Source organism: Astatotilapia calliptera, chromosome 15, assembly GCF_900246225.1.
Source record: "Astatotilapia calliptera chromosome 15, fAstCal1.2, whole genome shotgun sequence".
NCBI lineage: Eukaryota > Metazoa > Chordata > Actinopteri > Cichliformes > Cichlidae > Astatotilapia > Astatotilapia calliptera.
In genome coordinates, this window is record NC_039316.1 from 988,717 (window position 1) to 1,005,550 (window position 16,834).

Here is a 16,834-nt window from a genome sequence, read left to right on the forward strand (position 1 = left end):
AAGAAATCCACAGCTAAACTTCTTTCTGCTGTGCATTCCTGAAGCGGAGATGTAAACCTTAACGACCATTTAGCAGTGACTCCTGAGCTTTGCTGGCTTTGGATCACAGATTCCGGCATACGTATTGGCAGAAGCTAAGGAAACAAGCACTGCAAGCTTATGCAAGCAGGCCCTTTGAGGTAATTATGAAGGTGGTAGGCGTTCAATTCCTATCCCAAACTGATGGCTATTAAAGATGAAGAACGGTCGAACTATTGCGCGATCCACAGTCGGGAACATAAGGGACATGACACTACCTCTGTGCAGCAATCGCGCCCGCTTCTGCCTGATTAATTCAATTTCTTCATCGAGCGCTGCGCACACGCGAGCGCCAATGTGTACGCCACGGAGATGTCACTTGTGTGCGCGCTGCGGAGTTTCTCAGTATTTCGCAGCGTTACTGCAGCTGAAATGCGGTTATGAAACCCGTCCGACCTTATCTGCTCAAAGAAAAGCGAAAGACAGCCGGCGGCAAAAGAAAGCCAGAGACAGAAGAGATTAACGTCACCTGCGCTGGCACTGAACCAAACCACAACAGCGTGCCAGGTCACGCCAGGAGAGGATGCTGGCCTGTCATCGGTGAAGGCAAGCAGGCAAAAGGAGCATGCTGTAGGGCTGCTGAGACATAGTGAAAGGGATCGACTCATATTTGCTGGCTTCCTACGATTACGTGGTATCAACATTTCTGCATATGTTTTTTTTAAAAGCTTTCAGAACAGAATATCTCAATTATTGATGCGTGATGGCTTCTTAGATATAGCCGAGCTCATATCTCAAGGAAATTTAACATTGGCTTTTTAGTCGACATGTAATCCTGTACATTCTCGTCCTACCAGCGCGGCACAATTGTTCCACAGAGATCAATGACGTTTCATATTATCTTTTGTCATTCTTGGCTCGACTGCCACTTTGTTCCCATGTTGTCTCCCCGTGTGTCTGTTCTGTTTGACCAAGTGAAATTGAAGAGGAGGGTAATAGGAAACGAGCAAACAAAGGTAGCTTCTCCTAAGCCGGCTGACATGGAGACACAGATATCAAAGTTGAGGAGAGCCAACTCAATTTAATGGACTGTTAAGTAGAAGCAGGAGAGGATTTTTTCCCCTCCTTCTTTCCCTCTCTCACACTCTCTCACCTAGCTAGCTGAGCAGCACATATCTGTTCCAAATGGAGGGAGTGCCTGAGTCTCCAAATGGAGCGCGCTCCGTTTGATGACCCTATTTGTATTCTGCTGGTGCGCCGCTTCTGCTGACCTGGGAATGAGAGATACAGGCAGGCAGCAGCTTTATCTGGCCAACAGGCCACCCTTGGTTTCTGCCTTCAGTGCTCTCCTTGCCTGCCCGCTGACCGAATGTTGCGCAGTTAATGCGTCTTGCAAGACAAAAGATTTCAAGCTCGTGTCCCCCCCCCTCCCGTGGAGCCAAGCGTTATCGTGTTTATTGAAGGGTTTTGAAGCACATGTTACAGTACGAGTATGATGTTGGCCAGGTGATGGCCACATGCTTGTTAGTCATCTCACATATTTTACCCCGGAGAGCAAGTGAAGGTGAATCCTTTCTTCCTGCTTGTGCCCTTTGCATGATGAAATAGATGGTGTCCAGTGGTTTTAAAGCTATTACTACTAATTTACCTTGAATTACTCCAGAAAGGATTCATTGGGTTAATAACAGAATATCAAATAGACTGAGTTAAAAATGAGGTCGGTACCTGTGGGAAAGTGCTCATTGACCGGCCAGTTGTCCACCTGCAAGGTCGCATTGCCCCCGTTCCTGGTGAATCGGACCAAATGGTATTTGCCATCGTTTATCAGCGTGTTTACCTCCTTGACGCTGATGTCCACCGTTCCGATGTTGAACGTCACACCTATTTTGCCTTGTTCCTGAAACAGACACAAAGAGCACGAAAGAGTTGGTCTGACGCCATCAAACAAAGTGAGCGCTGCTTAATAAATGCAAGCGATACGAAATTGTGTGGCACCGCTGTCAGCGCGAGATGAATTTGAACCGCAGATTCCACCCACATGTATTGTTGTGCCGTAATGAATTAATTATACAATAAACTAACTGTAAAAAGTTCAATAAAGCTACTTGGATGAATGCCCCCGGCTGGTGCTAATGGTGAACTACTCAGAGAACCTGAGGACGCTAGCGCGCTACGCTTCATTATACCACTGTAATGTGATGAAAATAGGCTGCCAGCAGAGATTGTAATGATGAGTAATGCTCCCTGCAGCCTGTCACCACAAAACTGGCAGGACAGATGCTTTTTCTGCCGCGGTCCTTACAGAATGCATGAATACCATATGCTTTGTTTAGCTCTTAATGCTAAACCAGTTATACCATGTCCGTAAATCGTGATGCCCCCTCGTCATTTTCTGATTTCTCTCCCCTCGACCCCACTAATTTTCACAAGCTGCCAGAGTGTGTTTTATTGTGACTGCTTGTGTATTCATGGTCATGCAGGCGTTACAAGCAAAAGGTTTTAAAGCGGAGGCAGGGCTTGAGTGAGTGGCGATGGGGAAAGGCTGTGTTTTCTGTGTCATTTGTTTTAATCCCCCACAGGGAATCTCTCAGTGTAATTACCTTCTTTAGAAGCCCAGAGCAGTGGGACTATTTCTCATAACAAAACCAAAATTAGGAAAGCCTGAACACAGAGCAGACACATATTGCTAATTGATCAGCAGAGACACTGGCCCTGCATGGCTGACTGTGACTATACAGACCCTGATAATGTCAGGCTGAATTTGACAGTGCTCGTCAGTGTAAAGGCGCTGCAGGATTGCTACAAGTTAAATGACACAACACTTAAACCTGCTGACCTCTATTTAATTTTACAGGCTCTTCATACCTAAGAGGAGCACTTAATAAGGCCAAGCTATGCTTGATGCAGTTCCTCTTGCTGTAAGTGAGACTATATGGTGAGACTATACCACCCGATTACCAAAGGAAGCTTCACTGTACAGTAAAACAGGAAGCGTGTCATGTTTTTTCCCGGACACATTTTGCTATATTAAGTTAGTTTAACAACAAATCAAACAGCAGTGTGTCCTCATGCTGTTTGGTCAGATGTCACTAGAGCAGGTGCCTTAATGGCTGTGATTCCATTTCAGAGAACCACAAAGTCCACATTACCAGGTTGGAGGTTTGCTGTTGGATAAGCTGCTGATTCATCTGCTGGGAGAATGTGGATCATGCACTGTCGAAATCTTTTTTTCCCCACTACTTGCTTTTTACTTTATATTTTACTTGCTGGTTAGATGCTTAAACTACAAACGCCCCACTCACACAGACCTTGGGACCATCTGACAACCACTTTCATGTGGCCGTTGTAGGTTGCAGGAAGCTACCATGAAATTGATTGCTAAAGACTGGAGTTTAACAATCAATTTCATGAGTAAAGTCTAGAGACCAATCAGTGAACCTCTGTTGCTAGGGGGTTGCTAGGGAATTCTACAGCCAGTTGTCAGTGGTTGTTGGAGGTTGTGGGCAGTTGCTTGTAATTACTTTGGTCGTAAGTGAACTGCTGTGCAGTTTGCATGGAAGACGCCAACTCGGTAGCAAAGATGCACGAAATAATCACCAAGCAGTAATGAAATTGTGAAGAGTGTAACACAAATTAAAGATGACTGCAAAAACGTACAACCACAGGAGGTTTTCAGTGCAACACACTCCGAGCAGCCTGACAACAGCCACGTGACTGAAAGCTGCCACGACTCACTAACTGTTCTCTTGGTCTTAATAAGGTCGGGGTGAAGATGATGGTTAAACTCCAGCCCTTCACAACAGTCATCCTGCTTGCTGAAAGATGCCCAGCTGAAACATTCATGTTATGACCTTTCCCTCTGGCAATGCCTTGTGTGTAAGTGCGATGGAGTTGGACGAAACAGTATTAGCTGACACTAGGGCTGCCACAAACGATTATTTTGATAGTCGACTAGTCACCGATTATTTATGCGATTAGTCGACTAATCAGATCATCATCCATTGGACGTAAAACGTACAGCTTATTGCACCAGCAGCATCTGCTCTTATATAACTATCATTAGCTTACAGCTTTAAGCTTTTAAGGTGCTAACTAAAAATAAAGACAAGATGATAGTTTATTCAATTTTAATGAAATTTGCAGATTGTTTTGGTAAAGTTTAATAAACTCCTTGCTATCTAAAATATAACAGGACACCGGAGTAAATTCTCCAGCATCTCACACTTCTGATAATCAGCTGTCTGCTTGACGTTTATTCAGCTGTGTAAAAACTATAACTTTAATCTCAGCCAAACCGATTTACTCAGGAACAAATAAAATACTAAAAAAAAGCCAAACAATAACATTTTTAAGTTATCTAAGTGACTCATATATATTTAACCTGAGTTGCGAAAGACGGCGGTGGGTTTGAAAACAATTTGCCAGGAGTCCGGTGTTCTCACGGCGCTAGTGACCTAGCCCCCGGCTAGCTATCGAGCTAGTGGGTAACAGACGTCTCCGAAAACGTCGGAGCGCTTTTGAAAATATGTGGTGTCTTGATAAACTGAGCAGATATTTGAGGTTTACACAGCTACATTCTCGCCTGAAAATATGTTAAACGTTTATTTTGTGACCCAGAAAGAATAATAAGAGTAATATTAAAACTAACTAGCTGCCGCCATTGTTGGAAACTAAGCTGGGCCGCGCTATGAATTCTGGGACACAGCTGCTTCTTCTTCTTCGGGGTTTAACGGCAGCTGGCATCCTTGTACATGCAGTGCTGCCATCTTCTGTTTCAGTCCGTTATTACACTCTTAAATCCTACTACTTATTCCTGCGTCTTTTGTGATCTTACAAAGCTTCAAACGACGCGTCGACTATTAAATCAGTCGTCGACGATTTTGATAGTCGACGTAATCGTGACTAGTCGACAAATCGTGGCAGCCCTAGCTGACACCCAGGGCAAGAGAACAGGCTGAAAATACACATGACATCAATAGGAAATTTAAAAAAATACTTTTTAATTAAGTTTGTTTTTCATCTTCTTAATTCGAGCACCTTAAAAACCCTGGAAGAAAGCAGGCGCTTCTTTTGATTTCTGTTAATTAAGGTTCCATTTTTATTTCTTAACTGCTTTTAAGTGCACAGGGCAGGAGTTGTCATGATTCAAGGCGCGGAGCATCCTCCAGAGGAGCCTTTCAAAGTTTTAAAAAAGGTAGAAAGCCCAGAAAATAGGCAGCGAATGTACCCCTGCAGTGACTCTGCATACTGTAGTTTCCTCTTCAGCTCCTTTTAACTGCCAAAGTGGTCAAAAGACACTGAACAGTATTCACTGCCACGCTCACACTTACAGTTTAAACATCCTTTATCTATTCATAAAAAGAGATACAGAATTTCAATGTGCTTGAGACCGTAATGGAAGGAACGATGGAGCAGCTCGGCTAATAATGGAAAAACAATGTCACCAAAGACACAAGAAAGCCATCTCCTAAAAGCTGAGCCCGGGCGCAGAGTAGGCGAGCAGAATACCTCAACGCGCACTTAACTTCTCTGTCAGAGAGCTTGTAAATGGGCTCTTAATTTAAGCAGTTGTCATTAAAACTTAGTGCAACACTTCCAACAAAAGTGTGTGTGGGGGCGCACGTGTACGTTTACGCACGCTGCTTATCTGACAGCAAATACACATAATCCGAGCACCGAGACGAGATAAGCACACGCGCCAGTATGCAGATGATTTAATGTGACAAGGTGATGCTCGGCGTGTCTGTTGTACCGTGAAAAATACTACTAAAGCATCGTGGCCTTCCTGACTAAAGACAAGACCTTTCCCTGGTATGAAAAAACAACATGTCTGACGGGCCGAGCGCATACAAAGCACAGACAGAAACATCAGCGCTAGTACATCCACTGTGACCTTCAGAGGCTCTGGCAGCCCTGGCTCTCCTGCGTAGTCGCATCAAAGCCACATCAGCGACCCACTAATACCTACAAACAAAGACAGATCGTCACCCCCCCGGCCCCTGTACAAACAAACAGCAAAACACAACAATTGTACACCTTTGTAACTGTTGCTGAGCGCCTCCGGGCAGTGCAAAGAAGGAACTGTGTGTATTAGCGCGTTGCAATGGCACACCTCCCCGTTTCTCTCTCTCTTCTCTATCTGCACTACTCCCAGTGTCCGTCCTACCCTCCCGCCTCTGCCACCGCCGCCCACCCACCTGCCCGCCCACCCCCTGCGCTGCAGCAGTGTTTGATTGACAGATCCAATTACGTTTTTTATTGGCCTGTCGCTCGCGAGGCGGGAAGGCACTTCATTGTCTCCCGAGCAAAAGGAGAGGGAAAAAATGGCTATTGTTCTCTTAGTGGAAAAGATGATGGCCGGCTATTCTAGGTGTAAACAAATGATGCGCGGAAAATCACTTCCAAACCCGCGCGCGCGCTCAAATGAAAGCGGACGCCGCCGCACGTGCACACGGACTCGCGGACGATGAAGTGTAACCTCACAAAGAAAAGAATCTTTAGTGTCTTTAGTGTCGTGTTAGAGGAAAAATACAGTGTAACAACATTTAGTTGTAACAATCAAATTACAGCAGTATAGTTGTAATTTACTGGTATGATGCGCGTAAGCCCTTTTATAGACTAACAGACTCCCACACTCTTTATTTAATGTCAGCCACAAACACTGACTGCTCGCCGCTATAGGATCAAAAACACGATTATGTTTGCAGTATACGTGTGTGGGTCACTTAAGGCGTACAGTATGTGTGGGCATGTTGTGTTCACGCTCTGTGTAACTAAGAGTGATAAATGTAATTCCAGGCGAGCGAATGCACCCCTCCCTCCGACTCATCCTTCCGCTGCGAGCTAGCCTGAGCTCGGCACGAGGATCTCCGGCGTTCCCACGTGTCCCGGCACACACTGACATCAGTAATCAGGCTCGCTGCAATCCAATTCAGGGCCGATCAATGCCTCCAACACATGGAGCGCCCGGGGCAGAGTGAAGGAGAGAGAATCACTCAAGGCAGCGGTGGGCGAGCCTGCAGACAGCCCTCATCAGACAGCTGCTGTACAGGAGGACGAGCCGCTCACAATAGACGCCATCGCCCGCTCGCTGAATGGTCATTCTGTTAAGCCACAAGCCTGAGACAGATGAATACATCTGACAGCCATTTTATGCAGGTGATATGGGCAGAATAAGCAATAAGCTTAGCTGTGCTGGGGAGGAAAAGAAAGATGGAGAAAGAAATGCATAAAAATAAGTAGTTATGACCCAGATATCTTCTATAAGAAGATGTGCACTGAACGCACTCTGAGGTCAGACATTGTTATTAAAGGTGGGGACCTGTCTCAATACAAAAAGATAAGATAATCTTTATTAGTCCCACAATTTGTTTTGTTACAGCAGAAGGTGGACAGTGCAAAGTTACAGTAGCAAAAATTAAGAAAAAACACTGGAATAGGATGATAAGAATAAGAATAGAACAAAATACAATGTTATCAGAAAAAGAGAATTGTAATAAAAAGTATCGCATTACAATCAAACCCTGATTGTAATCTAGTACGGGTACAGAGCAGTTGTAGCAGGATGACTCCAGCAGATCTATATAAAGGCTCATTTGGGAGGGAGGAATATCTGATACCAGGAATGTGAACATGTCCCAGGGTGGGAGTTTGGGTTACATATCCCTCTTTTCATCTGACATCAGCGCTCAAGTTAGCTTTCGCGGTCAGAGGCCAACAAAACTGGATCATGGACGCAGTGGAAGCAGAATCAATAGAGTGGAGAAGCTAGCACATGCAGGATTGATGCGCCTGGCCTTCCCACTGCCAAAGCCATTTATCGTCAGTAATTGACAGAGATAACTCATAGACGGCGCGGTGATTTGTAGCTGTCTATTCTTGTGCACATCAAGCTCTAGTGTCAGAAATTTGCTAAAGGGTAGGATGTTAGAGGCAGTAAAAGAGAGGTTTGTGTGTGCGAGTGTGCGCTGGCCTTTGCAGCTAGTCGTTTCTTCATGTACAGAACGCGCTGACAACTCGACAAGCCTTGGGCTTGTCAAGAGCTTGGCATATTTTTCTGTGGTCTTGCAAGCGCTGTTGGCGAAATTGAAAGCCCTAATTACATAAAGAATGTCTCTATTTCTACAATAGATTAAATTGATTAGGTCTACAAAGCAAATCACACCTAGTTATGAAAAATAATTTAGAAACCCTGGCACAGCCACACTTTCTATTACAAAAAAAAGCCAGAAAATGGTTGCTCTACCTATTACAAACATTCAAGAAAACATATAATCTTCAGTAGCATACATCTGTGAAAATTATATTAATCTGAAGCATGTTTCTATGTAGGGCTGCCACAAACGATTATTTTGATAGTCGACTAATCAGATCATCATCCATTGGACATAAAACGTACAGCTTATTGCACCAGCAGCATCTGCTCTTATATAACTATCATTAGCTTACAGCTTTAAGTGTTTCAGGTCTGTGCTAACTAAAAATAAAGACAAGATGATAGTTTATTAAATTTTAATGAAATCTGCAGATTGTTTCGGTGAAGTTTAATAAACTCCTTGCTATCTAAACTATAACAGGACACCGGAGTAAATTCTCCAGCATCTCACACTTCTGATAATCAGCTGTCTGCTTGATGTTTATTCAGCTGTGTAAAAATTATAACTTTAATCTCAGCCAAACCGATTTACTCAGGAACAAATAAAATACTAAAAAAAGCCAAACAATAACATTTTTAAGTTATCTAAGTGACTTATATATCATGTTTAACCTGAGTAGTGAAAGACAGCGGTGGGTTTGAAAACGATTTGTCGGGAGTCCGGTGTTCTCAGGCTCTAGTTAGCCTAGCCCCCGGCTAGCTATCGAACTGGTGGGTAACAGACATCTCCGAAAACGTCGGAGCGCTTTTGAAAATATGCGGTGTCCTGATAAACTGAGCAGATATTTGAGGTTTACACAGCTACATTCTCGCCTGAAAATATGTTAAACGTTTATTTTGTGACCCAGAAAGAATAATAAGAGTAATATTAAAACTTACTAGCTACCGCCATTGTTGGAAACTAAGCTGGGCCGCGCTATGAATTCTGGGACACAGCTTCTTCTTCTTCGGGGTTTAACGGCAGCTGGCATCCTTGTACATGCAGTGCTGCCATCTTCTGTTTCAGTCCGTTATTACACTCTTAAATCCTGCTACTTATTCCTGCGTCTTTTGGGATCTTACAAAGCTTCAAACGACGCGTCGACTATTAAATCAGTCGTCGACGATTTTGATAGTCGACGTAATCGTGACTAGTCGACTAATCGTGGCAGCCCTATTTCTATGCAGAATAAGTGTCTATCTAGAAAATAGCAAAAGCAGCATGATGGAGCTGCTAAAATGGTTTTCCATGTATCCAAAGCATAATGTATCATATCCCTATGTGCCAGAGAGCTTCACTGAGCTTCACTGTTCCAAATTCAATAACACACTCAGCTTACTGTTGGCATCAACATCAGAACAATAAATGCACTGAAAAGCACATGCTCTCATACACTGATCCGGCAGAACATCAGAACCACCTGCCTAATGTTGGTTGAGTTGGTTCCTCTTTTGCTTACAAAGCAGCCCTGACCCATTGAGGCATGGTCTCCACCAGACCCCTGAAGGTGTGCTGTGGTACCTGGTAGTGATACCACAGATTTCCTTTCTGATCTGATACCAAGTAAAATTCAGGGTGGTATCGACGATACTGATCCGATACCGATACTTTGTACAAAAACTTTTTATATTATTGCTTCATAATGATTACAGGACATCAGACTGCTTGTTCTTATTGCTTAATAATGCAGAATTATCATACAAGAGTAAAGCTTGTGTGAATTACACAGACGAACAAGTCCGATGGTTAAAAGACCCATCAGGCAACTGGGCAAACAAACCGAAACATTTTGCCCTGTCTGGTCACAATTTGACCAAAATGTTAACTTTTAAAGGATTTACTTAAACAGATGTAAGTACTGGGCAGCTATTTGTTTTGCCCGATTCTCTGTAAGGGGCACAGAGCTTTGAATAAGAAAGAAAGCTCTGTTTTTACACAGGACATGCGGCTCCTCGTGGCAGCGCCGCGTACGCAGCGCCGCAGACAGAAGAGCGCCACAAATAGGATCTAATTTGGGATAGATCTATTCTACCGTGGAGCCGAATAAAACACCGCAGACACGGTTTTACTTTCTCATATTAAAAGCTGCAGCGTCCGGGCTTCCTAGCTTTGTACAGTGACTATTCAAATAAACATTCCTCTGAAAACTGTGAAATTTCATAAATGATTAATTGGCTCAAATGTTCATTCAGATGTTCATAATTGGCTGCAGAGCTGTTGTGCGAGGCCGTGGGGGAGGATACCACGTGCAGAGGCCTGGGTGCCTCTGAAATATTGATCAGGCCTAAAAGAACCCTGAGGTCTAACACAGGCTGTATCTCACACCTGAGAGAGCCAGAAACTGCTTCATCGGATGGACAGGAACAAAATGGCTTCCACCTTGCGCTACTTAGAGCTACTGTAATTGCCGGGATTATACCATAGCGTCCATTAGCCAGCTGGTTAATGCCCAGGAGTGCCAGCTAGTGTTAGCCCAGACTGAGAAGGAAGAGACATTGCATTTTTAATATAAACACAAGCAGCAGCGTTACTGTGGAAGGTAATGGCTTTGACTTCAGCGCTCAGGCTCAATGTCAAACTCTCTTCCGCGCTCTTTGATCCTCTGCTGCAGAATATGAATCGCGCAGGGTCAGCCTTATCAATTATTTACACCCACTCTTTCTCTATTTCCTGTTTGTCCGCTCTTGTGGCTGTAACTTGCCTTGACACTAATGGCGGACGGCCTGGTGAAAACATTTATCAATGTTACCGCAGAGTCCTCTCGAGTTCTATACTATCACTTTCAGCCTTTTGGAACTTAGAGTACTGACGGTGCACTGATCCTAATCGTCACCGGCGTGCTCTGCTGCCTGCGACAGTGCTGCATTGTCTCAGTAAAGTGGCTGCACCTCAAAGAACCTTTGGCTTCTGCATCTTTGCGCTACCAGTGAATATGTTGCTCGTTATCTGCATAAAACGCTTCTGTTTAATATCGTTTCAGGTCTTTTTTTACATTTAGCAACTCCAATCAGGCTGATCGGTTCTGCTCTTTGACCTTTGTCCTGAACCTTGTGGTTCCTCCAGAATAAACTTTTTTTTCTTGTGGTTTTTACCCTAAAAGGATTAAATCATGCATATCAGAGGAAAAGCCTCGAGCAGCCCTCATTTCTTTATATTTTGCTACGAATAATCGGTGTTTGGTATGGCCGCCTTTATTCTTCAATACAACCTGAACTCTCTTAGTCAAGCTTTCATGTAATTTCCTTAATTAGTCTTTAGGAAAAGTTCTCCAGGCTCCTTGAAGGACATTCAAAGCTCTTCTTTCAGTCTTGGCTGCCTTTTGTTGCTTTCTCTGTTAACATGATGCTGCGCTGCTTCAATAATGCTGCAGTCCGGGTTCTGGGGAGGCCAATCCATGACTCTCCATGCTTTTACTACACTGGCAGTGTGTTTGGGATCATTGTCATGCTAAAAAATGAAGTTTCTCCCAGTCAGACATGAGCTAAAAATGTCTGCTTCACATACTTTTTAGGCCTAACGCTTTTTATTTTGTCCTCCACTTGTTTCCTCTAAATATTCAAGGACACACTGCACATCATGCTGAGATATGCCACATTTTCAGCTAATATCTTTTGGGGAATCACCTCATTGGTAAAAAAAAAAAAATCATTTCATGTCTGTCAAATTTGCCTGTTTTATCTTTTGGCATTTATCATAGATTTATAAAGAAAAGGTTGGAAATTGAAAATCGATTCTTTGCCAAGTTGTCTATTATATGTAGACACAACTGTGGTTCATCACTTAGGTTAGGCTTCTTTTTTAACGTTAGGTCAGCGTTAAGTGCCAAACATACAAACAAACCTCTGAAATTGTGCTGGTACGAGGTTGTATGTAAAAGTAGCCGAAAGACCTAAATATATAGAAACGAGAGGTGTTTCAAGACTTTTGCACAGTACTGTACTACACTACATCTATGGAGAGCAAAGCTGAGAAAGAGTGTTGTTCTGTTTATAGTCAGAGTAACACACACACACACACACACACACGTTATTATAATGCAGACTGCATAATTAAAAGCGTGCTAAACCACAGAAACACAGTAAAACTTCTGCCATTAATTTTCATCTGCCTGACCTGCTGCTGCACTACTTCATTCGGACCATTACGATGCAGCGTGTGCTGGACTTCAACAACATGTAATCAGGCCGTAAGCAAAAGCAATGGGCCTTGGTGCCCTACACAAACACACACAAACACAGAGTCTCAACACTACCACGGTTGTGTTCATATACTTCCTGGACTGCTTTACAGCAGCTGTTAGGAAGTCGCCGGACATAAATCGGGAGCTTACTTGCGGATTTACTCAGTTTGGGTTCAAAGTTACCTGATCAAGTGTCCGTAACAGAAAAAGCAGGTTTCATATGACCTCACACTGCACATGTGGGGCCACGTGGTCCCTGTACACCACGGGCTTATTTAAAAGAAGGAGAAAAAAGTCAATGAATGGGATTTGTGCTAGATGGAATAATATGCTGTGAAAGTCCATTAGGGACTAGGCTAATGAAATTGAAACAGCTTGGTGATCAAATTAGAATCTGTTCGGCAGATATTTAATTTAATGTGCTGCTGAATTTGAGCACTTTCAATTTGGTAGCCCCAGAGTGAAAGTAGCATACAATAAATCAAGCGGTCACACAATTTACCCTACATTCTTTCCTCCCCTCATTTTTCCAAAATGAACGACTTTCTAATGTATTCACAAAATGCCTACCCGCTCCATTTTCTCAGACAGAAACAGGCTGAGCGTTTAAGTCGAAACAAAAACGAAACGAGATAAAAGACATACCAGACTAAAACGGGGGGAAAAAAATCACAGGCAAACTTTATCTTTGACCTTTGTGTTTTCCCCACAGAGAATACCTTGAGTCACAATCGCATGCATCGCTGCAGCTGCTTGGTAAAGAGTCACGGGCTGAAATTATTTGAATAGACACACAAAAGATTTTAGCTTGTTTGAAGAGCTGCTCTCCGTATTTTGCACGCTCTCCTTCCCATGTCTCGGGTAATATGCAAAAACAAAACCACAACTGTGACAAAGAAAAAGTGTGTGTGTGTGTGTGTGTTTTGGGGGGGGCAGAAGCTATTTTAGATAGCTGCAGTCCCAATTAACAAGAAGGACGCTGATTATTGGAGCAAGACAGACAAATGCGAGACTGAGGGGGAGGCTTATTATTACACAGACGCTCATATATCGTATATAACAGGACGGAGACGCTTGCTCTCTGTCCCATGTTGTGGTAGCATGTCTCCGACTGCTGAGCAAAGCCTGGACTGCAGTTCATTGAGTGTGTGTGAGTGTGTGAGAGTGTGTGTGTGAGTGTGTGTTGGGGGACGACAAAGAGACGGGGATAGAGAGAGGCACAGCTTCTCATCCATCTGTTTATACAAACATACTATTCTGGGCACGCACTTCCAGGCACAAACAGACAGACTGATGAATGTAAACACAAGAGTGTGCACGTGAACTCACACGCTCTTGTATGCCTGCACACACACACACACACACACACACACACACACACACACACACACACACACACACACACACACACACACACACACACACAGATGGTTGTTTTTTAAAATTTTGTCACAGCCCTTGTTTGCCCAATGTTGTCTTTGCGAGATGCATTAAAATTAGAAGTGCTAACGCCCCCGTGCGCTGGAACAGGTGTTAAAAATGCTAATGCTAATGGCTGGCATCTACAGTAGACGGTGTTCTGATCCCTCGCTGGCGGCGTCTGGGCTAGATTGTGAAGGCTGAAGTGAAGGAAAACAAAGGAGGGGTGTTTGTTCCTAAATTACAGGAGATGATGACACAGAAAAAAATAAGAAATTGCCTCCTCTGATCTCTGCAGGTTGGGTTGGTGGGTAGGGAGGGGGGGACAGATACCAACACTGGCGCTAGCTGGGTTGCCCTGAACGTGCGACTACCAGAGGGGTGGGTGGTCTGTTGCCAAGGGTAACCTGCCTGGGATCAAGACTCTATCTTCCACCTCGCCTGCTGAGGTGTCAGGGATGAAGGCAGAGGGGGGAACGAAAAAACAGAAAGAGGGGAGAAAAGACGCGCAGCATGAAAGTGAATGTCTAGAAAAAGAAAAGCACACAAGAAGAGAGGCTATGAGGTGAGGTGGAGAAAAATGATTAACTGAGAATAGAGCGCATTAGGCATCCCGGTCCAACCACACTCATTTTTTTCTTCTTTCAATTTCTCTGTTTTTGAGAGTCTGCTGAAGAGGAGACTCATTTGGTTTTGATTTGAGATTCATTTAGCTTCAAATCCACCAAGTCTCTCTGTGATAATATCAATTCGTGGGTCGCTCCCTCCCACTAAGCGCATAAGACACCGATTGCCGCTGTTTAAATTCACACCATTTGCAGCGTAATTGCTTCAACTTGGAGAGATTATGATTTAGTACGAAGATAAAGTATATCTCCAGTTGGTATAAACACTGTTATAATGGAGATAAATTAGCGGAGCTTGTGAAATCTGTGCAAAAACAATGCTTCTGCAATAGCTGCTGTTTGCCATCTAACAGTGTTACTCTTTGGCTGATTGGATGTTGCTGGATTGCATATAAATAAGGTGCAGCTTATTATTTATTATTTATTTTGCACGCCATCCCAAGCCTTAAAGTCAAAGGGTTAGGATTTAGGTTAAGGTCAGAGTCAGGGTGCTTTTCACAGAGAGTCAATCGGTGTGTAATTTGTACAGCATTTTATGATCTGCTATTGTAGGGCACCTCATCCTACAGCCCTTTGATCTAATCTAAAAAGGATTGTGATTTCAAATGTGTTGCTGAGGCAACTTTATTGTTTTATCTTGATGACAGGATGTGCCACAGTCTGTATATGTAGTTTTTAAGATAAGTAACCACTAACTAGATCATGTTAATTTTGTGCCATTTTGGACATGTGCTAATTATGGTGACTACATAGGATCAAGTGATTACAACCCCAGGCACACAGGCCTAGAGACTAGCAACCACTGGTCATGAGGGAAAATTGAGTATTTCTTGATTGGTTGGGTGTTGTTGCTGGTGGTTTATGGCAACTCCTTTAAAAAAGCCCCAGGTGTATAGGCCTATAGACACTGACCCACTTGGAAACCACCTGTCGCTAGGGAAAAACATGCATTTCCCAACTGGAAGCCTTGTGATTGCTTAGGTTATTGGATTTAATGTTGCAGTCATAGTTTGAATAGAAGTGATAGACTCTATAAACACTGTCCAACGACTCTCAGAGCTGTAGTAAAACTATGAGAAGTGAGACACAAACCAGACGGTTCACCTTCAAAGTAAAAGCTGCACCTCTTTGAACTTGTTGGCTACTTTGAAGGTGAACTGTAACTTTCCTTTTTACTACCACTCGGCTAGTAGCTATCTACTATTTGCAGAGAAACGTGAAAAAAATAGAGGTTGGATTGACAATCTGCTAGCAACCGAAGCCATCACTAGGAGGTTTTGGTGTAGCGTCTTCTTTGCAACTGCATTTACCAGCAACAGCCAGCAAAATCACTGCTAACCGCTCAGACAATACACATTTTCCCCTAGCTACCAGTGGTTGTATCATGTTCAGTGTGGTGGACAACTCTTGAGCAATAAACGTCAATATAAGCTGGAAAAGTTTGTTGTTGAATAGACACAACATCATGAAAAACAAATAAAACAAATACTTTGCTTTAGTGCTTTAATAACCAGGCAACATCTAGGACTGATGCCTCACTGGCTGAGGATCTAAACTGTTTCTTCGCCCGCTTTGAGACGACCAGGCCCTCAGCTGCCACACCACTTCCAGTCACCTGGAGCACCGAGGAAGCTATGTGAGAATGCTCTTTCTGGACTTCAGCTCAGCATTCAATCATATCATCCCGGAGATCCTGGTCCAGAAACTGTCTCACCTGGGACTCTCCACCCCCATCTGCCTCTGGATCAAGGACTTCCTGACAAATAGACCACAGTCTGCCCAGCCTGGAGGTCACTGCAAACTCTCGGTACCTCAGCAGAGCTGGCAATATCATCAAGGACCACTCTCACCCCAGCAACCAACTGTTTGAACTATTACCGTCAGGCCGACGGTACAGGTCACATAAAACCAGGACAAACAGATTCAGGGATAGCTTCTTTCCCAGAGCTATCACCGTAGTAAATAAGCACAAAAACAATTGAACCTATTCCATACCGTCACTGTCATCATATTAATGCTGCTATCCTGTATATATTGTACATACTATTGTTTGAGTACTTACGATTGTTTTTTTTGTACTTTTTATATTTTACATTTATATTTATTATTGAAACTTGCACCAAGGGAGTGGCACTCCAATTTCGTTGTACTCTGTACAATGACAATAAAGGCTATTCTATTCTATTCTATTCTATTCTATTCTAGTGCCTTCTTTTCTCTCATGTGACCACAATTGTAAAAAATGAACATGATGTTGTTTGAAGACTGAGATCATAAACTCGTCAGGAATCATGTATAAAGTCATAAATCGAGTGAAAAGCGGTGTCATTTTCTCATAAACTTCTGGTTTGTTATGAGTCTGGAGCCCCCTGCTGGTGACTGTAAAGAATGCAGGTTCACGCAACTTCAAACCATCTTTTACATACAGTCTGTGGTTTCGCGTGTTTTTGAGCCCT

The 16,834-nt window shown here is 43.5% G+C and overlaps 1 protein-coding gene across 12 annotated transcripts in view; it reads right to left on the reverse strand.

Annotated features, from left to right (window-relative positions):
• Positions 1 to 16,834, reverse strand: part of nrxn3b (neurexin 3b) — a 322,143-nt gene that overhangs the window by 45,944 nt on the left and 259,365 nt on the right. For all 12 annotated transcript variants that reach the window (XR_003274579.1, XR_003274577.1, XR_003274576.1 and 9 more), the window contains one exon: positions 1,744 to 1,915. Coding sequence is in view for 9 of the 12 variants with exons in the window: in XM_026193775.1 (XP_026049560.1) it covers positions 1,744 to 1,915 (172 nt within the window). In the remaining 3 variants the exon portion in view is untranslated. The remainder of the gene's footprint in view (positions 1 to 1,743; positions 1,916 to 16,834) is intronic.